This window comes from Drosophila sechellia, chromosome 3R (assembly GCF_004382195.2).
Source record: "Drosophila sechellia strain sech25 chromosome 3R, ASM438219v1, whole genome shotgun sequence".
Lineage (NCBI taxonomy): Eukaryota > Metazoa > Arthropoda > Insecta > Diptera > Drosophilidae > Drosophila > Drosophila sechellia.
In genome coordinates this window covers 14,194,438-14,218,545 of record NC_045952.1, presented here as the reverse complement: position 1 = coordinate 14,218,545, position 24,108 = coordinate 14,194,438, and the positions used below count along the sequence as shown (strand labels likewise).

Sequence of the window (24,108 nt, the reverse complement as noted above, 5' to 3'; positions counted from 1 at the left end):
ATAAACACCTATACCTAATTTAAGGTAACTTACTTTTCGCGACCCTCCTTAATGGTGGCACTGGTGCACTCGTACAGGTATCCCCGCCAGTTGTGGAACTGCATTCCCTCGCCCAGCGCCTCCAAAGGAAGTGGCTTCGACTCCTCCATGTAGCTGAAGTTGCACTTGCTCAGCTTTTCCTTGGCCGCCGTGTAGATCTGCTTGTAGTGCTCGATCATGAAGGACAGGCACTCGTGGGAGGCCTTCGCCTCCGCCAGCTCCTTCATGTCCGGCATTCCGGATCCCTTGCCTTTGCGACGTGGCGAGGCGGATACGGAAGCGGAACCCGTCGAAATAGACGAGTGGAAAATGGATTGGGCCAGGCACACGCCCAGATTGTTGCTGGTCATCTGGTTCTGTTGCGAGTTGGCCGCCACAATGGTCAGGAACTCAAGCAGCACGTACAGGATTTCACGGTTTTCATCGGGCAGCAGGAGCACAGCACATTGCACTGCATCTAGTCGCACTTCAGCCGGGAGATCTAAAGATTTGAAAATTAAATCATTAAAAACATAAGGTTTAATAACCATTTCATTCTTTTTTGGATATATGAAACCAATTTTGTTTACTTACGTTGAAAGATGGCCACGAAGGTCTCAGACATCTTGGTGGTCAGCAGAGATTCGGGCAGCTCGCGGAAATACTGTTTCAGCATGTCGGCCACATCGTAGGCCTGTTGCAGATCAAAGACATCCATGCACTCGGCAGTGGAATCGGTGACTTCGATTTGCTCGCGCAGCTTCATGATACGCGACTTTCCACCGCTTTTCCGGAAAATTCCCACCTGATCGAGGGCGTTTAGCTGGAGCCAGCGGAATGCAGCACGCACAGCCAATGGAAGGGTCTGTCCACTTCGCTGGAGGATCATTAGCAGCGGCACTCCGAATACTTTCTTGTCCTTGTAGTCCGGCATCTTTATCTTCTTGATGAACTTGGGCAGTTCCCAGTTCCAGCCCGAGCGATGAGATGGACAGTATCGCTCCATGTGGCCGGTAAGAGTGACCAGTGCCAGCTTACGGATTATTTGCAGCTGACCCGTCGACATGGCGGCAAATGGCATTCCTCCGGCATCTTCCTGCAGAGGCTCGATTTTCTTGGAGAAACACTTGCGGAATATCATATTGGGGCGCTCCTCCATCTGGAAACTATGCCAGCGAACCACGGGCTGTCGCTTCGATCCGCCATTTGTGGTTGCACCAGCCGCATCCTCATCATTCTTTGCCTCCTTGCGTGATGTGCTGCGTGAACGGAAGGATGACGATCGGAAACCATCGCGTTTCTTGGGATCCTTGCCCAGGTTCAGTGATCCTCCGCGCGTCAGTTTCTTCACCTTTACCTCGGTGGTATTGGAGTTGGCATCCTTTATAAGGAGCTTGCGTCCCTGATGACACTCGGAATCTGAATGGGCGCCAATGTCATCGACTTTTCCCGTGCGCTGCAGGAATCTTCGAGCCTTGGAGGGTTTTCGCAGGGATAACTTGCCACCCGTGGACGATTCCTGACTGTCACTATAGTACGACGAGGAATCATCGGACTTGCCCTCCTTCAGTTGCGACATGGGACTGGAGAAGAAGTGTAACGGACTGGTCCTCATCGAACGCGGAGTAGTGGGCGTTCTCTTGGGACTGGAGCGATTGGGACTCAGGAAATTATCGCTGTGACTGGGCACTTTAAGGTCGTTGCCGAAGAACGGCGCCTTGGGGAATGTGTGCATGGGGCTGAGGGCCGATGGTGAGGGCGGGGTGGAATATACGGCATCCGGTTTGCGCAAGCTGCTCCTCTGGCCAAACTGCGAGAGGTCCAGTACTGTCGGCCCACTGATGACCACATTTTCGCGATTCTGTCGCTTGCGACGTCGCGACTTGATGGACTCCACTCTTCTCAACAAGGCCTTGGCCTGATCCTTGATCCTTTCGCTGCCACTTCTCCTCAAGCGACCGCTATCGGATCCCTCGCCCAACGAAGATCCATCGTTGGGTATTCCACCGGCCTTGCTGCAGCCCGGTATCACCAGTGTGATGCCAGCACCATCTTCTTCGAAGCGATCCGGACTCGACTCCTTCGACGAACTCTCCGTCTTCTCCACGTTCAGGCTCAAAAGTCCCGGGGGCGGCAGTTCCAGGCCCATCTCCCCAATCCGCGACCAGCGGCGAATGTGCGGTTGGAATGTCCAGTGCTCGCTCAAAGCGAAGTTCTCGTCATCCGATTCCTCCTTTTGCTAAGTGGAGTTAAGCGATTAAAAGTAAAGGTTAGTAGTTATTTTGTTATATTAAATAGTTAAATAATGTTAAATGTTACAACATCCTTGTGGGTCTACATCCTTACCTGTGGTGTTTGCGGTTTGTGCGATTGGTCCAGCCGCATGGTGGCACAACGATTGAGGACGCAGAGCCGGCGGTAGAGGGACTGCAGCTGATCGTTCTCTAGATTGGTGTGATCTTTGGCTACATTGTTCAGATCGATCGGGAACTGATGATCTGCAAAAGCAAGGTAATTCTCGTAAAAAGGACCTCTCTTGGCTGGTTGAAGTGAAGTGTAAGATTTTGCGACCGCACGTCTCGACGACGCGTGAAATTCTAATTGAGAAACCTGAAAAGTCGAACGCCTATGGCGCCAGCGATCATTAAACGGGTACGAGTCGGGTTGCTTCGGTATATGCGATATATAGTAGTCTGCCACATCGGGCAGCTGAATTTTCACAGCGTTTTTCCACATATTTGCGTGCCCAATTCGCACGTAGGAAATCAAGTTCCAAGGCGACCGCCGCCTCGTCCAACAGAAAAAAAAACAAGAAAAAATTATAAAGAAAAGATTATACCCAGACGTTTACATATGTCGCGACGCGTCACATGGATACGAATAAAGCAACGATACTGCAATACTGCAGATACAGATACAGATACATATACATTTGCATCTGCAGCTGCAGATAATACGAGTACTGCTCGACATCCGTAGGATGCACTGGCTGCCTGGAAAAGCAGCATTGTTTGCACAAATATTGTTAGCATTACAACAATATTTTGTTCTTCTAGAAAAGCCATTCATGGTTTGTTGAACTTTCGGCTCGAAAGTAACGCCCCAACTCGTTTCTTTCTCTCCTTTCATGAGGGAAGCTTTTTATAGTTTTGTTTACGCTCCTCCAGCGCCATTCTTTCCGTACTCTTGGCCCTGCTGCGTATTTATAAGACCATTTCGGATGCTCCACTTCAAACAGTCAAGTAAGTATGTGTGTGTGTTTAGTTTCTAATTGAAAGCCAAAGCCCTGGTGTAAACATAAATACCGAACGAAGTGTGCCAGTGCCACCAAGTGTTCGATAATCCATTGGGAGTTACGAACTAGTACAATTGGCTGACGTCAGATCGCAATTATTTGGGAAGTCGGTGTAACTTTCAGCCGCTTTTTGTTTTTTTTTCTTCTTCGGGGCTTTTCACAGTTTACTCGAGAGTGTAAAACGGGGGGAGGGAAATCGTTTATTGGGCCAATTATATGATTAATCTTTTTCCTCAGCCAATGACGCAGATTGCAGTGAAATTCGATTGTAATTAGGAACAATTTATGGCTGTTTTTGGGAAAATATAGAAGCAATTAGCCTGGAATCTAAATTAGGATGCAGATTTCATTCGAATATAGATCTTTATGGGGTCTCCACGAAACAATTATTGTTTAGACTTTGGCTGATAGTTCGATATGAACTTTTCAGGGCATATATCAATGGGCACAAAATATAAGTTGGAAAGCAATGTTTCGCTGAAAGGACTTACAAAATGACAATAAAATTGGAAACTGGATGGTAAATATGTGATAGTTTACGGGATCACGAGTGATTTATTTTTACCACTCCTCAAGTTCCGTGTCTTGGTTTTTCGCTCCCAGGCTAACCGGTTCCTTTGGACCAAAAAATCGATTGCCATGCCTCATGAGCTCTTATTGCCCTCTTAAGCACACCCATATGATCCTGGCCTGGCGCAGGTCACACCCTCGAATTAAGTCTGCCACTTTCGGTGAGTAATGTGAGTGCAAGAAGTGAGCAAAAAGGCAAACAAAGGCTGGCGAAAAGCACTCGGTCCTGGGTTCCCTGGGCAAATTAACAGTCGCTTACAGCTGGAACACCTCCTTTCAGCAGCCCCAAGTCCACGAACCCGGAGCCAAAATCCAATGACAGTGCAGCGAGCAACTTACACACCTACGGCATTTTAATTTGCAGAGCCAAAACGGCAAAAGAATCCACCAAATGCAATGGAAATTTGAGCAGCAATCTGCGCATGCGCCGCTGCCTTGTTTACACGAAACTCATTAAAATACGCATTTATCATGTTGTCCCCGGTCAAGAGAAGATGGTCATGCAGATGGGATTGGGATTGGAATTGAAGCTACGGTTCTGGGTTGGGCTCCAGTTTAAATGTGCGCACAAATTATCCCATACGTTTTGGCTTAAATCACTCAAGAAAAAATATATTCTAAGTATGGAAATATCCCTTATTAACATTGAGTTCTCAAAAACGACAGCAGGTGGGAGTGTTTATAAATAATCAATTATTCCCGTGATTAATGTATTCAGTAAGCTTCGAGTGTCATATTTTTCTAAGAATCACATATGACTGCCAACGGGTGAAATTGAAAAATGTATCTGGTTTCTCTGAGTGCCTTTTTCACTGGGTTTTTTCTCTCGAATTTATGCAATACAATTCGCATATTTCAAGGTCGGCGACAGGGCGCCTGCGGACATGCCCAAATTGCAGGCTCTCCATTTCAGATTCACTTTTTGCCCAGCGCGTTTTGGTGTTCTTCTGGCTTCGCTGACTCTTTGGCCATAATTCAAATGAAGTCGGCGAACTTTTTCGGCTTAAGAATGTACTTTTCGGGTTTGTTTGTTTGAATCGCTGCAGATCTTAGCGGGCTCATCAATCTGCGAGGCCTCCGGGCGTTAAATGCGTTGCGACAAATGCGCCGGAGAAGAAGGGTCGCCTTCGCTTGCGATTAAGGAAGTCAAATAAATATGCAGCTTGCGCGGGGTCAATGAACTTATGAACTGGCGGTTGTAGTTTTCGGTTAGCCCCTCTTCAAAGGCCAAAGCCCTTTCTTAACGCAAACGAAAAAAAAAAAAAACGAAAAAACCGAAACCATTTTAATTTTCGGTTCTGTGCGGGTTTTTTTTTACGAAGGTGGTCCTCATAAATTCTTTCGGCCTGCGTGTCCTTTAGCCTTTTATTATATTTTATCTCAGTTTGGCTGCTTCACGAGTTTTTGCCTGGTTTCTTATGTATTTTTTTGTGCCTCGCTTTGGGTTGAATTCTCAAGATTGCCCTTATCCCTTAGGTAGGCGTAGCTGGGCTTTCGTTTTCGCTTGAAAGGACTTGGATAGAATTGGATTGGAACGCATCGGATCGGTTGGGATCGGTACGGGGATCCATCCATCGGGATCCATTCAGCCTAATTGTTGTCGCCGTTTGTGCCGCGTGTTTGGGATATCAATTTTCACTATCATGTTCAGCGCAGCTCTTTGTCCGGTTTGTTTGGTGTTGAAATCTTTAGACGTCGTGAGGCGGCACTTAAATTGTTCTCGATTGTTGCCACGTCATAAATGTTTTGTCGTCTTTGGCCCATTTTGTTTTTTTCTTTTTTTTTTGTTTTATTTCCCCCACTTGGGCTCTGGGCAGCGGGCGAAAGTGAAAGTTCGTGTAATACAATTAATAAACTGCCACTTGGAGAGCGTTAAACACACAAGACTAAATGGCATGTTGGTCAAGTGCCTTGGTTGCCGTTTCTGCTGCTGCTGCGTCACCGCCGATGACGAGACCATCAATTACCGACCACCAGCCTGCCACGCCCCCAGGGGCAAAAGCATGCTGACACGACATGCACCGCGGGAAATAGGGAGTTGCAAAGTGGAGCGGGAAAACTTATTAAAATATTGCTTTAGGAAGCTTAAGGGAAGGCAATGAGTCTTCGAGCAAGAATTTCGTAGAACGAAGTCCTTTAGTGGTCAACCCAATTATTTCTAACACTTTTCCTCCAGTGCAGCGCAAAACGGAAGTGCGTAATGGGGGGAGTTTGGGGTTGTGGTTCGCACTTACCTTCGTACATCTGTGCATATTGCGGAAAACCTGCAGCTCGCAGCCATTTGCAAGCCTCCACAGCTTCGATTTCTGCAAGAGAGGAAAAGAGAGAGAGAGAGGAAAATGCAGGATGAATATGAGTTTTTATATTGCGTATACGCGACCGAGGCAGCGAATTAAATTAATTGTAATTAAGTTGCCGAGCGAAACCTTTTTGCCCCACCAAATTCAATCCGACCGGCCAGCAAAACCAATTAAGAAGCGGCCTGGTCAAGATGCCATCACCAAACTCTGGCCATTGTCCATTTCAGCCATTTTCAGGGTCACATGATGGATTACGTTGTAAGCCGACCGAAATGGAGTTGACGGTTTTTAAATGACGCGGCTGCGGTTGGTCATGGTCTTAAATTGTTGCATCGCCTGCGATTTTACCTTCAGCTAAAGCGTCGTGAAAGTAAAAGCTTCAGAGGAGTGGGAATTTAGGGGATAATAATGGATTTTGCAAACTCAGAGGGATAAAATTGCTTATTTATGCCGGGCTAATTTGAGGACAAAAGACAAAGAAAACGCATTGAACCGCAAGTTACAAATGTAAGTCGTACACTTTTATGAGTCTCTACGAGCCCAATGAATTCAAATCGAATCCCAGCCAGTTCGCCAGAGAAACAAAGGAAGCCAATGGCACTTGGCCTCAGCTATTTTAAATGCTAATCTGCTCAGCTTTTGCTTTTGCTTTGGCATTATTTATTTTTGTTATTTTAGCCTGGTTCAATTTGAGTAACAGGATCGGGCGACAGAGCTATTGATTTTTAATCAGGCTGAGCGACAACATGAAACAGTTTCCGGCTGCTTACTGGCAGCAGGAAAATATGGAACCTATGTCGAAAACGGGGGGGTTGTTGCTGAGTGAATTATTATTGAGTTTTGCAAGCGATTAACTTGCACGAGGATGCCGATACCACCGGCAAAACGGCAAAGGCAACGGCAACGGCAAACAGGCCAATGGAGCGAATATGGGGGCACCTGTCCAGGTTTCCTTCCATTTCCCACTGTCTTTGCAGTTATTTATAAACGAGAGCAACCCCTTGGACATCGATTTATGCTGCTGGCATTCTGACAGCTGCTGGCCGGACGCATGACCCGCTTCCAGCGGATCTTGGCACCCGGCCAGGTCCTCCGTGCCCACTGTATCCGCTGGAGCGACAGGCGGGTGGACCTGACCCAAGGAATTACAGGCAACTCGGCACAGCATTATATTATGTATGCAAATCGTGGGTGGGAATGGCTCAACATATGAGGTTACATGTCTATGATTAGGACGATTACTTGGACTACTTGTGTGCCCTCAAATTGATCTTATTTATTAAAGTCTTGAATCATTCACTTGATCACAAAGTTTTTAGTATTGAAGTCAACTCAAATAAGAACAACACATATTTTAAATGTTTTTTAAGCAGCAAATGTAATCAAAAGTGTGACTTTTGTTTTTCCACTCGTGTTTGCAATTATGGAGTCAGTAGACATAATTACTATCCTGCATTAATTATCCCGCAATTGCCAACTTTTGCGTTGGCTGTATTATTTCTCTGTAAATGCCACTCGAGCGTGGTATAAATTACGCATACGCCGCGTTGACGTCGCGGGCGCAAACTCATCTAAAAGCCATTTAAAGCGAGTAAAACAATGTGGAGGTGTGTGTGTGTATAAAAGGTTCACTCACAGCTTATTGCGTCAGGTTCAATATTTGAACGTGTTTACCCACACACGCACACACATACACAGTGCCGCCCAGTTGTTGTCCTTATTGTCCTTTGGACAGCATTTCCCCCCCGTCTTTCACCAAAGCCAGCGACGCCTTTAAACATTTCCAAACAAGCGACGCGTAAATTCATGAACCTCACCTGTGCTCAGGATAATAATTATTCTGATGGACCCGAACAACGAGTGTGTGTGTGTGCGGTGGGAGTTTGGGGGCGTTTGGAACATGAGACGATGCTGATCACCGGTGTACCGTCCACGATGTACCGTTCTGACCTTAAGGCTAATTCAAAGTGTATAAAATGCCAGGCAGACTGCCTTCCGCCGTTGGCGTTTGAAACAAAAACACATTCTTTTATGCGTACTTTGAACTTTGCTCTTCAAAATCGCTGATGATTATCTGCGTGATATGGAATTTCATGACCAGAAATAATTAGGGTTTTATTTCATTTTCAGAAAATTGCTAATAATAAAAACACCAATTTTGTTTCAGAAATGTGAAAACTTAAGTCGCGTTAAAATGGACTTTAAAATTTAATCAATTTAATTCTCCATTTAGAAATGAGTTTTCGCCAAGCTTATCTTTGAACTTATTCTCCTTTGTCTCACCACTTTGCATACATAATATCGCCTTTGAGTGAACACGGGATTAATTGAAGACGCCTTTCTTGCTGTAGTTTAAGCATGTTGTCTAAATTTGTTTACATTTTCAATTAAAATTTGCATTGATTTCAAAAGGCGCCCACAAGAACCACAATGCGTAGAAGTCAGGCCAGCGTTCTGATTCTGTTTTCTGTGGAGAAGAGGAAAGGCAAGTGTCAATGAAAGCAAAGTTCCTAACACAATTGCCGCAGACTCTATCCTTCGCCTGGAAAATTCTTCTTCTCACTGTGTGGGTGCGTGTCACTGACACGCATTTCCACTCCAGAATACGAGTGTGTGTGTGTGCTCCAGAAAAATGCAGTCAAGCTGAGCGAGATGACATTGTATGCGGATGACAGACAAGAGCGTTTACCGACCGACTTGGTTATGTAAAGGATTTGGTCTCTGTGGCATCCGTTTCCATAACGCCGAGGCCTTTTGTTACGCATACCTAAAACTTTAAGCTGGCTTAATATAATTAAGTGGACGAAAACAAATGCTGTAAAAGCTTCGACCTTAGTGCGGAAAAACATGCTACCATTCTATCTACATAAATTGCAAATCGATTTTGGTTGACACTAATTGATAGCTAATTCAATTGCCACAGGCTGGCCGAAACATTATTCAGCAATTTCATTAATTTGCCGCTAAACGATTTCATATGCCAATTATGCTGCCATATAAACAGTAAATTACATCGCCCCAGGAGCCAAAAACAATGCAATTTTACAGCGAATGCCGATGGTAGATCCAAATGAATCGAGTACGTTCCTACTTCCCATTAGATAAATAATTGTCGTAGGTGTCGTGCCATTAATTAATGGCCAACTGGCCATTGGCAAAACAAGCGGCGCGGATGTTTTATTGTCTGGCATTGCATTCAAATGTCAGGAGGAACATAAATTTCAGTCACCTTGTTGATGTTGCTGAGCCATCAAAGAGAATGCTTGGCTAAAGTGGATTATTAATTATAAATTGCAACCCAGAAATAGCAGTCCATGCCTGTGAACTTGTAATATTCCGTTTTCAGTTTTCCGTTTTCAGTTTGGTTTTCAAAATAGAGTCTTTGGGCCAGGCCAGGCGAACATAAATAGACATGTGTACACTCCTTTCCTCTTCACTGGGCACTTAAAAGCCTGCTGCCAGTTGCCTGCTAAAAGGATATGGCTATTTATAACATTTCTGGTCCATAAGACCAGCTCTCCCTTCTTCTAACCAACTCCCTTACTGGCCTGCCAATGGGTGCAACAAGTGGCAGGAGCAGCAGCTAGTCAGTTTAATTTGCTGTGAACTCAACAACGGCAACCGATGGGTGGAGTTGCTCACTTCGCTGGCGGCAACCGTTTTGGGCCCTCAATGTAATTAGGGGCCAAGTAGCTGGGAGCCCCTTCGCGAATTCGTTGGCCAAATATAACAGATCATTGAGCTTTTAATGTGTTTTTAATGTCAGCGTATTATATGCGGCATGCTTCCTGCCGAGCGCCGTTTGCACACAATGAAAATAAACGAATTTCGCATTCGCAAGAAAAATAATCAAACAACAATAACCGAATTAAGCAAAACAAAATAAAGCGGCGAACAAGAATGGAAAGTTTATACGTTGTTTTAACCCAAAAATGGCAAAGGAAAATGAAAATGAAACTGAGCAGCGGAAAATGCTGGTGGCTTACAGGTGGTTCGTTATGAGATTTAACCAAGGGATCGAATTAAAGAACAGAGAAATCGTATCAACCATAAAAATGCTTTTCCATTTTGGCCATTTCATTTTGTATATACATTTTAAGCATCATATTCATAAATTGTGCTTTTTTGGAGGCACGAAGCGTGGAGGCAGGTACGAGTTATAATTAAAACAATTTCCCGCATTTTTTACTTGTTCACGTACATACATATTAATTGTATAATAATTTTTTTCCATTTATTACTACACGCAAACAATTTTCTTTATTTAAATGAATGGCTTTGCTTGACTGGCGCGCAATTTCACTAGAGTGTAAAGAAAACGGCGAAACCGGTGGATGATGATGATTATGATGATGACGACCGATGGTCAGTGGCGGAATGTACATGGATATATCGTATGCACATAGCGGGGACATTGACTGACTGACTGGATGACCGAATGATGTTTGACTGACTGACGGAATGCTAGTGACAGAGTAGAAGGCGTAGCACTTGTTGCCATATCTCCCACCATATTGATACACATAATCACAAAACGGGCGATGCGAATAATTCGATTTAAATGCGAGGCGTCGACTGATAAGTACAAGCTGCGCACTGGAAATAGCCGTGCCCCGCATTCCCATTACCAAAAATAAACGGCCAGAATCGATGTGGGGAAGGAGTGGATCGAAGGAGTGGGAGGATCTCCTTGTGGGGTGCCGAAAAACCATAAACAGCCAATTGCTGGCGGTGCGAGTGGCGCGCGCGCATTCCAGCCATTAGAAACACAATGATCCAGACTCTCGCATATTTCCATAATTGTAAACAAAGTATTTAATAACTTTCTATCGGGCAAAACAAAATCGCCCTTGAAGCAGGGCAACACTGAAAAAAATTGTGACTGGATAACGAAAACTGCAGCTAATACAAAGACTGTGACTATAAAATGAACAAGGTAGGAGATAGTTATAAAAACTATTTCATTGGACTGATTTTATTGAACAGAAAATGCTATATTTATGAAACATTGATTGGGTATTGTTAAATAGGTATAATAACTTAAAAGGCCATGCATTTCAACCCTTCAATTTAGGTCAAAAGAACTCATTTTCAGTGCGCTAACTTGGTGGTCAGCAACTGCCAATTTCTGCTCACCTGCAATCTTGCGTTCGCGCATTTTCCGCCATAACGCCTCGGCCTTGCGTTTTGGCCAGTTCTCGAACTTCTGCGAGAAGCTCCTGAAGAACTTGTACTCGCGTATGGTGATGGACATGCGACGTTGCATATTGGCCAGTTTCGGCAGCGCCGTCTTGAAAAGCACCCACAAGTGTGATTACTCCGAGCGAAAATAATTAACTAACAGCCGTTTCGGGCGGATTTTCCTGTATTGTTTGGTAAAAAATTACACTAAAATGCACTCCATTTCAAGCACACAATGCACACTAAAATCTGAGCATCCGCTCTCTTCCTTTTTTTCAAAGCTATTTACTTTGATTTGATATTTGTGTTTTGGTTTGGCTGTAAGTCGGCGGCGTCGACGCGCTCCACCCGAGTTTTCCCACTCGCTGCGGCCACGAGTATCGACAACCGTGCACGGCGCCTGTAAGAGCACTAATGAATTTGCAACGGGGCTCGTTTTTCCATCAGAAAATGGCGAGCCGACCGCACGCCTTCTCATCGTTCGCCCGAAGCAACGGAAACGAGCGAGCGAACAGAACGGGCGCACGGGGCGTATGAACAACGGGGCGTATGAGCAACATGGATGTTCTGTTCTGTTCTGTTGCTCCTGCTGCTGCTGCTGCCATTTCAGCTGCCGTTCTTCTCGTGCTTCTTCAAGGGCCCAAAGGTATTGTTAACCGAAAATAGTCGGTGGAATGGGCCACTTCCTGAGCCGCGTATAACATAGAGTTATCGGCGCCACAATCGCTTATTATTATTTTCTGTGGTTAGTTGGCCAGGGCCACGGGCGAACAAATAAATAAATAAATGAATAACTGTCATGTTGATGATGCTTATTTCATTTCCATGTTCGCCAAAAGGACTCTCTGTGCGGCAGGGCAATGTCAGCTTATGTTATAGTCGTTTTACTTATTTTTCTTCGTTTTCCCTGTTTTTGTTTTATGAGGCATTCATTAAAATTTATACGTTGGCATGTGAAAGTTTCAAGACACCGACAACCGCACCTGTTGCTCTACTGAAAGTAATGTGGGCGGCGGTGGTGTGCGGGTGCTGTGTGGGCGTGGCTGTGTGCTTTGTGCACAGTTGGTTTGGCACAGTTTTTTTTTTGTTCACTGTTTACGAGTGCGCTTGAGTGTGCTCAAGGTTAAGCTTTTGCTTGGTTTTATGATTTATGGAGAGTTAAATAAATGGTATTATTGTGTCTGGAGAAGGTTTGATGATACAGCTGCACATTTGTTTGATATCACCAATTGGTCTCAGTTATCGAGAACAATTCTAATCGTAGAAGTGCAAGTCCATTGTTTACAGACAGCTGCAATACGTTTGTTTAAGGATCACGTTTGCTTTACACAACTTGCACGGAGAAACAAGCCCATTTTTTTTTTCTGTTGGTCAAGACTAATTGGTTAAACAGGAAAATTATGAGCAGAAATCATTGGCAAGTCACTCGTGTATATTAATTCTCATTAATCTACTCCCACTGTTGTCTATGTGTTTTTTTGGGCGTGACTTGGTGCGGAACACGGAACTCGACATGGACACATGCTCGTGTATTCCATAAGTCCGCATATATTTGCTCCGACGATGAGCAGATTTATATATGCAATACAATATAAATGTGGGTAATTTGTACTTGTGCAATAACATTTATAAATCTTGATGTATTGCAAGCGTGTTAATCTTTTCAATAAAGCAAACAACAACAGAGCAGGCCACTTGGGAAGTCAGCTTCCGTTCAGAAATAACAATAAGCTGGGAGGTGGCTCTTCTTAAAGCCTGTCATTATGGACAACAGAGCGTATGGGCAATGCAGTGGCACACATTAAATTGGCAATATAAATACGCGTGAGTACGTATGATAAACCCGACTGAAGGCCACGACCTTTTCGGAGGGCATGTTCTGGTCGAAAAAACGTCATTGTAATGACGTCAGCGAGCTCGGAAATGGCAAGCAAACACTCAGATAATGGTCATGAAATGACCATCTCCCGCTCTCCTCCACTCTCTCCCACATTTTCCCGCCTCCACCACACTGACGTCACTGGCCAAGATTGCTCCGACCTGCTTTGTATGTGCATAATTCGTTGGGGGCAGTCAGGCTGCAAAAAATGCGAAATTGAATGAGAGCTCCAACAGCCACTGGAGGACACTTCGTCGTCCAGTTTGTGATTCAATTTTTGTTCTCCCATTCCCATTCCCATTCTCCCATTTATACGCCGTTTTTAGCACAAAGAGTGCCATCACACCATCATCATCATCTTCAACCGTCGGGCTTTGGTCAAGAGGCAATATGTGTGGATAGATATGTCTATGTACACAAAGGAAAACCCTCAGCAAATGGTATTCCGATCCAATTATTGAACTTTCAGATAGGAACACCATAAGTTTGAGTTCAATGATATATGTATATTACTAAATCTTCTATTGCATAGGAATTTTTAGATTAAGCTTAGGGGGATGTATTTCTCTGACCTTGAGAGGAATCTTGGTGAGAGTCTTCTCTGATATTTCTATGACTATTAACTACGGACTATATTTGGACTTGTGCACTTTTTTTTCTCAGTGTTCGTCCACCATTGGATGTTTGGACAATATGGTGTGCGGAATTGACAGATTGACAGCCATTTTCGGTTGGGGATTGGGTTTGGGATGGTGCCATTTGTAGTGAAGTGTTGACGGAATTGTTGGAAATTCGCAAAAAGAGCCGTTCGCTGGTGCTCTCGATATTCACGTTTGCCGGACAGCGAACATGAAAGTAATTTAAATGACGGCCGCCCTTCAATTGTTTGCTCGAAATGAAAGCAAAAGTTCGAAATTGATTTGCTGCCCCAAACAAAACCGTATGATATGTTCCTTCTCGTGGCAGTCCATCACATATAGATCAGGCTCACAAATAATTATAGAAATTATGAATCATGCCCCTCGGACAGACTGTTATTATAAACCACTCAGGCTTAATAACAGACCGCTAATTGACTGGCAGGACCACCGGCGCATCAAATCAGGCATTCAGCCATTCAGCCTTGATGTCCCGGCCCGGTCCAGGCCATTTAAATAACTCATTTAGCCCGGCTCGTTTTGTGGCCGAAGAGAACTCGTTGGGGGCTCCTCGTTTCACGTAGCACTATTCACTATTCACTACTCACTACTCACTCACCTGCTAAATAGCGATCACTCTGCGAACGAGAATAGCGCAGCGTCTGTGGGAAAAAAAGAGGGATCGGGGTATAGAGAATGTCCATTAATGTCTGGTAATCAAGTTGATGCGAGGGCGGGTAGATAAGTGCTGCGGAGGATCTATAAGCGGATTGTGATGCCCTTTGCCGGGAAAGCTTCTCAGAACTTGGCAAGAATAAAGCAAGATAAATTGTACAAGTTGCCTTGAACTGAATAAGAAGTTAAGTGGAACTCTGAGATTTTGAGCATGATCCGAATACAAGTTTTAAATTCGAAAGGCTACAAACTGTATCTTAACAAATAAACACAGCTTTTTAAAGTCAACAATGACTGGATTAAATTACGGATTGACTCTTCTTTGGAGCAAACATTATTTTTTGATGGCCAAGATTATGATAAGAAGCTAGTGTAATCCTAATCCAAAATTCAATAGATCTACCCTCGAGTAGTTTTCGCTACCAAGACACTTACCAAATGCTGAGCTTCAAAATTATCGAATCGCCGACTCATTTCGCGCTCCTTGAGCAGCATCGGCGCCGAGTTGGACTTGGTGCACAGCTCCTGGATGCCGCCAGAATCACCCAAACCGCTGTGCAGCGAGGCACTGCTGGGCGATGGCAACTCCACAAAGTGGTGTAACTGATTTGCGGCAGTAGCCGAAGGACTCAGAAGTGACTGGAATGTTTCCTGCCGCAAGGCCAGCGATAACTGTCCACGTTCCTTGCCCTTCAAGGCATGATTGTGGATGGGCAGCACTTTTCGAGGATGTACAAGGGGTTGCGGTGAATGGTAGTGGTCCAGGGAGTGGCTCCTCTGGGTTCTGGGCACCAGAATCGGCGGTGGTGCGGTGTACTTGCGTCGCAGAACCACTGGGGTGGCGGTGACGCCTCCGCCACCACTGGCACTACTGGCATCCCCATCCGTGCAGTCGCAATCCCATATCTCGTCATAGTCTTGAGACTTGCTCATCTTATCCTTTTCCTCGTCCAACATGTCATCCTGTGATTCATTGGCTTCGCCACCACTGCCGCATTGGCTAAGGACTTCGAGGACATCTGGATCGTCGGAGGAGGCCACCGAACCGCTCTTCTGGAACTTCATCTTGCGCAGCGCCTCCAAACTGCTGACCGACTCGTTGTCCTGGGCACTTCCGGCGCACTTCCTGTGGTGATGATGGTGGTGGTGCTGCAAATGGTGGCTCTTCCAGTAGTGAGACATATCCTTTGGCGGCGTGGCTGTGCCGATGCCGCTCTCATTATTATCGTTGTCCAGTCCAGAAGAGTCCAGCGAAATGCCCGATTTGCCGGAACTCAGGACACCCGTCGCCTCTTCGCAGGCCGAGGAAGACGATGTGGAGCTGCAAAGTGATGGTGCATTAAGACAGTGACAAATCAATTCAAAGGCATATCCATTACACTCGGAACAAATTGCAGTGCTTGCTTTTAAGATTTAAAATGAGGAAAATAAAAGTATGACCTCGTACTTTGAACTCAAGTTAAAGATTATATCTTTCAAATGTTATGGTTCTTGATCAGCAAGTATACTAAGTTACTTTTCAAGCACTCCCCACAATTTTTCCGAGCGTAATGTCTCAATGTTGGCACTCACTTATTGTCTTCATCGACGGCGCCAACGCTGCGCAGAATGGACTCCTCCGAGGTCCAAATGGTCGATGTGGATCCTTTTTTGGTCACATCCACCAGGTAGCCGGGTGTGGTGCCGGCGGAGGAGGAGCCTTTGGCCGAGTGAACGGTCGCGGCTGATTGGGATGCGGATGAGGCGGACGCCGGGGGCGGGGTTATGGCATTTCTGCTCGTCAGCACCGCATGAGTAATGCCCACCCGTTTTGGCATCGGTTGGGAGGCCAGCATTGTCTCCATGTCGCCGCCGCTCAATTGTCGCTGTCGCCTAGATTTCAAATCCTCGATGGTGGTCGCCAGTTGCGATTCACCTGTTGCCATCGCCGTTCCCTTGGCCGCAGCCATCTCCTCGATTTTTAATGCGCTTTGAAAATTTGTCAGCTTATGAGTTGCCGGTGTCGGAGTTATTGTGTCCGCCTGGCCATTAAGTGGAGAACAGGCCAGACTCTTGCGCTGACTCTGCGGGGGGAGCGCTGGACCACCAGATCCTCCGGCTGCTCCTCCTCCCCCACCTCCGCTGGCGAATCCTCCATTCGGCGCCGACAGGGTGCGCATATAGGCAACATTCGATTTGGTTGCCGGCGATGCCTCGTTGCGTCCGCAATTAAGGTAAAACGATTGCAATGGAATGGTGGCCTGGAAGAGGCACGGAATACACTTAGAAAATTGATTTAAAAATATTTAGAAATTTTTAAAAAAATTATTAAATAATAATAAATACTCTATTGTGATATATCAATACTACCTACGTTTATAAATAATTCTTAATAGAGCAAAAAACTATATTTATTCAAGTTGACCGAGCTTCAAGCAGAGGAGGCCGACTTTTGGCAAGTGCAGCAGGAAGAAGAACAAGTTAACTTATTAAAATATAGTCAGTCAGGTTTAATAAAGAAAAGTCGACACTGAGTGCCGCTGACAGTTTCGAGGGCCGCAACCTCAACCTCCACGGGCAAGGACCTTGAATGCATAATGAGCGTGGTGGACCTGGCTGGCCCCAGCCTCCGATTCCAATCCAATCGGGGGGCTACCTTGTTGGGAAGCCCAAGCTGAAAGCCAAAAGCCTGGGACAATGCGAAAAAGGAAACATCAGCGGAATTTTTAGACATTGTCAAGTGGAACGCGCAAGAAGCGCAGGAATTTACGTATTTTATGCAAATCTTTGGCCAAGACAAGTTAGTTTTTTTTCATTCTTTTTTTCTCTTTATTTCCGAGGAAAGGCATCTCAATGAAGCCGACTTAGCACAGACATTTCCCCTATTGTTTCGGCTTATGATTTATAAGCCGCGTGTGATAACAGCCGATTCGCCGTTCTAAGAACCCGGTGACCAGCTGCATGTCTAATATACTACTACTATATTCACGGTCATGTTTTATCAGGGGATAAGTGCGTTATGTCAACTCGATTTACAAGCCTTTGGCAAGCGTTTGACAATTTGGTTTTCTCATTTGGTGGAGAAAAAATCGTGGCTGCAGCGGCAAGAGGCGGAAATTGATTTAAATGATTTATCGGCAGAGAAAAATGTGTATTTATGCCTCGAGCCACGGCCTTAAAAAACCGGGAACACAACGTTGCTGCTGCAGCAGGTTGCTGCGTTGCATGTTGCTGCTGCCGCTGCTGTTGCTGCTGCCACTGCTGTTGCTGCTGCTGATGTTGCTGCTGCTGATTCTGTTAGCGTAATTCCTTGGGGGCCTTGGGCGAAACGCTGGCCAGCGAAATTGCAGGCACAAAAAAGTGTATCACAGCCTGATTGGAGTTGCCAGCCGAGTTCCCGAAAGCAATCAATATGAAATGGCTGGGCTTTTATAAAAACATGAATATAATGCCCAGCGTTTAGGCATTTCCAGTTAACATTACAGCCACAAGTGCCTTAATTTATTGTATAAGTATTTAAGCACTTAAGCATCACTTCCCATAGTACTTAAGTTACAAAAAACAGACTTTAGAATAAAAACATCTATAGTGCATTTTGTAGAATTTCAGCATGCTCTCTATGCAAAGCAAATTATCTTTGGCAATATGTGTGCTAATATTTTGAAATTTTTGCCAGAGTGCTCGTGATCTGAAATCCGATCTGAATCGCCAGCTGCACAGATCCCCCTAATCGAGCGTAATTGCCAGCTCCGGACCAGACGACGTCCGTCTAGAAATGGTCACAGGATGCGGATGCGGTCCCTCCGCCAGTCAGTCAGTTAGTCAAGGGGCGTCCTTTGGGATACGGAGGCACACACATCTGTTGCCGTTTCGATATCAAATTTGTAATGCATTATGGAGCAGTCTGGAGACCCTGTTACGGCAGCGTCTATGAATTATTAATAAAGACGACTCGATGGCAAAGACGATGGCGATGCCATCTGAGCATCTGATAATCTGAGTGAACTGCGTGTTAATGAGCCGCCAACTCTCGCCGGCGACGCATTAATTGGGCGTCCAGATCATTGGCGTTTATGGGCATGGCCGGGCACCGAACATATGGCCATTTAAAGGCAGTCGGGCGCCAACTCCGATCGGAAAATGAAAACTTTTACCATTTTACGGCTAGTTATCAAGCCGAAGATCATCTATTTTGCCGCGCACACTCGATTAATTTAGCGATTTTATCAAGGCACCCAAAAATAAAGAAGAAAAGTTCTCAATGCCCAATCTGCTTTACATATGTAAGCAATTTCCTATGATTCTCCGTCTCGTTGAAAGTTTGGTGATTGAAATTGAAGCATTTTACGGCTGGGGAAAAATTCAAATCAGTTTTATGACCGGGCAGTAGAATCCGATATCCGAAACGCTGACAGAGACTTATTTAAATGTCATAAAATTGTGAACATTTCTCACAACACTGCCGAAGATTTGGATTTGGAAATGGAATGGAAAACAAATGAAATGTTTTCTTCGGTTAGTTAATGAAATATGCAATAAAATGAACACAAAATGACACATAAAAATGGTTTTTCCTCTAGGTCGCCTCTGGGGTTATCAAGAATTTTTCGGGAGGGAGAAACTGTATAAATGCTCCTAATTGATCATAAAAACGGGGCGCACGAAATCAAAAAAATAAATACATAGCGTTTGTTTACTGGTTTCGATATCGACCACTGACAAACTGAAAAACTGAATGACAAATGCACTGGGCAACGCCTCAGCGCCCCACTTTTATTGATATGTGACCCAGAAAGTCCGCGCCTTCGAGTGGACAACATACTCGTACATAAGTACTGAAGAGCGCCTGATCATGCTCGGCCAGACTATCGCAAATCGATTGGACATGCCCCCTCCCCCACCCCTTCGACTTCCACGTAAATGAGTGACTGACTGGGCTCAGAGGCCCGCGGTCACGCATGCGCACTGATAATAATTATCAAATCAAAACACTTAAACGCCTGCCCAGCCCATCGTCCTCCTCCGGACATTGTTTCCTGATCGCTGATCACTGGCCACTGACCACTGCTCACTATCCACTAACCAGTACCCAACTCCGAGCTCCTGCTCCAGCTCCAGCTCCTCCTGATTTCTGTCGACCATCGTGTTTGTTTGCCTTGCAGTGATTTGCAAGTTCTACTTAAGTCAAAGTGTCTGGGGCTCGTTGAGCTGCGTGAAAAGCCTTTTGTGTGTCGCGGCCTTTTGTCTGGGCAGCCTTGCACGGCCTACACTGGGAGAAAAGTCGTTGTCATAATGTAATCCAAAAATTAAGAAACTATTTCAGAAATAACATTACGATCAAGCCAGAAAGTTGCATGCCCCTGCTTTACCTATTTCATATTCCCAACTCCTTTTTTTTCTCTCAGTGCTGGCCAGCATATTGTGCATCATCCACATCTGCTGCAGCATCTGCATGGTTCATCATCATTAAGCGCATTGCGTTGGCCGCAGATGATGTTCCCCTGCCACACGCATGTTACATGCTGCACGAGATTCACTTTCGCAGGGAGAAACACTGGGCCCGTGTCCGTCCGTCCGCCCGATCCCCATAAACATTGCAGGCAACTAAATTGGGGCGTTTTGGGTTCCGCTCGGTCTGCTGCCGTGTTGACAGCCCAGGCAAAAAGTGAAGTGAAGTGGAGTGTTCTGCCGGGGTCTCTGGTCTTTGCTGATCTTGCTGCAGGGCGGCATGCTGACCCAGTTCACTCCACTCCTGCGCCTTTCGAGCGAAACCAAACCAAAACCAAGCCAAACGAAACGAAAAGCTGGAAAACTGACAAAAAATAAGATTCTGCTGCTGCTGCTGTTGCCTCACTGCTGCTTTACTTTCATTGACAGTTTGTCCAGGAGATTTTTGGCAAGCCGGGCACGCACTTGTGCCCTCGATACAAAAGGCCGATTTTGTTGCCTTTGATTTATGCTGCCGTTGGTAGCTCATAAATCATGGCCCTCAGCTCCACTGTCTCACTGACTGATTGACCGAATGAGTGTATTGCTCAGCTGGCAACTGGCAAGTCGGCCACATTCTTTGGCTTAATTAGTGCATTGGGGCTTAAGCGCTTTTAATTGGCACTTTTACCTGAGCGATTAGGGCGAAATATGACAGCTTCGGTGAAGGGAGTGTTTTTTCCAGTGACAGTATCCGAAAATTCGACAGATATTTTGCAGGCGGATGGCAAGAGCTACAGTTCCGGTCGCAAAAATATGGTCTATACTATATATCTTCTTAATAGTTACTACTCGTAATATCTACCATATATTCTTCATAGCTCGATAAAGATATTTAACTAATAAAAGACCCATATGACCAGAGTTAATTTACATAAAGCAATCGAATAAATAAGACTTATTTAAAACGAATTCATTAAGCTTTTCCTGACTATGACCTATTTGTATGGACTCAGCTGTACTTGGCAAAAACAGATCCAGACGAAATGATTTCCGCTTTCCTTTCGTTTTGCCGTTTTTGCAACTAGAACGAGTGGAAAGGAAATGGGCCAGGAGACTTTGCTCTCCCCATATCGATTGGTAGCAAATATTTCGAGTTGTCAACAGAAACGCCAGCAACAATGGAGCCCTTCCCCCCCATCCGCATATCAACTCCCCGGTCTTTGTGGGTTTTTGGTTTACGTTTTCGCTTTTCGGTGTTGATGTCGTGTTTTTCCACTGGCATGGCATGGCACGCGTTTTGAAAATTAATATTTGTCTTCTTGCAGCAAGTCGGCTGCTGCCTTTTTGAGGTTTTTCCCCCTTAAAAATGGGGCTCACCAGAGGTGAGCACAATGTGTGCTAAGCATATGCATATGCAACCGTGGAGGAGACCGCAAGCTCAGTGCCGTTTATGTGCCGTTTTGGATTATAAATGTTTTAATTAGATATATTCGGCTTGATAAGCCAGAGACAGCTAACAAGTTGGTTAGTCTGTTTCGGGGCTTATGGTTTATGGGCCTCGACTGGTCGAAGTGGGTCAGCGAGTTGGCCAAAGATTGCAGCCACTTTTCTAAAGACACAAGCCGAAGCACTTGGAAAAATATAGTGTAAGTTTTTATAGCTTAATAAGGAATTAATATTAATATTAGATTTCCTGTTGCAATCAATATTCTCGTTCAGTGCATTCTAATAGCAACAGTTCCTTTTGGGTTATCATAGAGTTCAACTTGCAGCATAATAAAGCTTAATAAACTTTGCCCTTTTCCTCCGCGGCCCTACGATTCCAATTAGAGAATATTTTACGACTCTATGCTCGGCAATCAATCTCCAATTGTCTTTCAATCTAAAGCTGAGTAAGAACTGCACTAATTAGAGTATTTTATGATACATTTTATGGCGCTGCGAAGCCCCCGAAAAATGCAACTCCTATAAAACTTGCCCGTCTATCTTATTCAAACAGTTCAAAGTTTAACCCGTTCAAGTGCCAGCCACCGAGTGACGACTGTCTATCAACGTACCAATTCCGTGGCCCCCACTTTCATCTGGCTGCTCATCCTCATCTCCATCTCCGACTCCTCTACTTCGTTGCGCATAAATTTCACGCGCCTCAGTTGCGCATCCGGCAAATGGATGGATGGATGGATGTATGGAACATATGGCAGTTCTTGAAAGAACACATTCCTCACTCACCGAATTTCTGGGGGAAGTTGGGCCCTTTTTGGGGGCAGGTTGTGTGTGTGGGCCCCCAATGTTTGATTGTGTGTTGACAACATTGTTGTGATTCAGATTAAATGCCTTCGTCTTGAGCGCATTTTATCTAGCCCACATTCATAAAATATGCTTCGCTGTTTGCTCGCTAGCATGTCGAAATTAAGGCAACCAGAGATTACACGGGAATTTCAGAGATTTGAGATTAGGAAATCTCAGCGTAAGCTGCAGAACATATGCATACACCAGGGGTTTAACCTTCTTCGGAATTTCAAATGGTAATTTGCAATTTAAAAGTCGTTCAAATAGACATAGATTATGTAAAATTGCTGCTGAGCTTTAATTATGCGAAGTGCTTCAATGTCTTTAAAACCCTTGAATGAAATTAAGGTAGACTGAATTGGATACACGAAACTGTTTAAGGATGATATCCTTTAAGTGATTTAGGTCTTCTGCCTCTTATATTTTATTTACAAAGTATTTCGAACTGTGTACTCACGTGCTTCTCCGGTTTCAAGACGAGTCCGTTTTGCTGCTGTTGCTGCTGCAGTTGATGTTCCATGATGGATGATGAGCCCTTGCCGAGTCGACTCTGGATGGCCGCCGAGGCAGCTGCGGACAGGAGGATGGGCGCCGTCCTGGAGGTGGGCGAGCTGCTGGCCGAACCGGAACCGGATCCTTCGGCCAGGGCCGCCAAATGCGTGGGCAGCTTATCACCGGCGGCCATCAGGCTGTCCAGATCACGTAGGAACTTGCAGGCCCAAATGTTAACATCGTCCGCCTGGACAGGTGGAGTGGGCATGGAGTTCGTCGTGGTCTGGGTGGGACTGAGGGGCGGCGGCGGGAGTGCCCTTAGTTTAGTTGTCACTGGCTTGCCCGATGTGACTGCTCCTGCTGCTGCTGCTGGTGTGCCCGATGTTGCTGTGGTGCTGCTGCTGTCAAAGCCGCTATCTGATTCCGTGGAACGAGACAATTCATCAAGCTGCTGGACTCCTGCCTGCGATAGCCGCTCCTCCAGTTGCTCACGGAGCTGCTGTTCCAAACGCTGGACCTTGCGCAGCTCGAAGACCTCGTTGATTTCCCGCTGAAATTAGAATGGCAGTTGTTAGTGAGGTGCACATGGAGAAATAATGGTTATCAGGGATATTAATTTGCATTAAAAATGTAATGTTAGGGCACATCTCTATTTCGTGCGGTAAACAAACAATAATTAAATCAATTAGACATGTTTTTCTACATTTAGCTGTTCCTAGTCCACCTATTAATCCCCTTCGGTGTTAGTTTTCTGTCCATGTATAGAAGACTCATAAATTCCGCACTGTGGCGGAGATTAGGTTTTGATTAGCGCTCTAATTGCGCACATATATCAAGGCAATGGTCTATTAATCGCGCCCAGAGCGCCACATTCGCGTCCACAAAGAGCTTCTTCTAATGGCCCCCGACTATGATGTATGTTTGCTTAATTTGGCCAGCAAACAGGGGCAAAAAGAAAGGCCAGACCACGACCGCAGGAGACATCCTGGAGAGACATGGGCACAATCAAAGACAAATAAATTAGAACACGACCGCGGAGGCAGAAAAAGGTTTTCCACACTCGCATCCGAACAGAAAACTGCAGCCACGAACTCCCAGCGAAACACGACTCGAATGCAAATAAATTGAAATGAAGCAATTTGTTAGCCAGATTAAACACAGCTAAAAAAGAGGAACCAAAACCAAAACCAAAAAAAAAGCAGCACTGGAAGAGAACTCCGGATGGTCGCCAGAGAAGATCAGAGACAGATGGAGCCCACAGGGCTAACAAAGTCAGCGAATTACTTAATTAAAAATCGTGGCCCAAGACCCAGAACCCAACCAACTGGTCCCTGTAGCCATAGAACCCTTTCCACAGACCCT

The 24,108-nt window shown here is 45.3% G+C and overlaps 1 protein-coding gene across 3 annotated transcripts in view; it reads right to left on the bottom strand.

Annotated features, from left to right (window-relative positions):
* LOC6606400 overlaps positions 1 to 24,108 on the bottom strand; it is an 88,968-nt gene that overhangs the window by 1,828 nt on the left and 63,032 nt on the right. For 2 of the 3 annotated variants that reach the window (XM_032723246.1, XM_032723247.1), the window contains 8 exons: positions 22,712 to 23,296; positions 16,129 to 16,817; positions 14,992 to 15,877; positions 14,501 to 14,543; positions 6,118 to 6,189; positions 2,365 to 2,516; positions 613 to 2,257; positions 34 to 520 (listed from right to left, as the gene is read on the bottom strand). In XM_032723246.1, coding sequence (XP_032579137.1) covers positions 34 to 520; positions 613 to 2,257; positions 2,365 to 2,516; positions 6,118 to 6,189; positions 14,501 to 14,543; positions 14,992 to 15,877; positions 16,129 to 16,817; positions 22,712 to 23,296 — 4,559 coding nt within the window. The remainder of the gene's footprint in view (positions 1 to 33; positions 521 to 612; positions 2,258 to 2,364; positions 2,517 to 6,117; positions 6,190 to 14,500; positions 14,544 to 14,991; positions 15,878 to 16,128; positions 16,818 to 22,711; positions 23,297 to 24,108) is intronic. The other variant, XM_032723248.1, reaches the window with a different exon arrangement.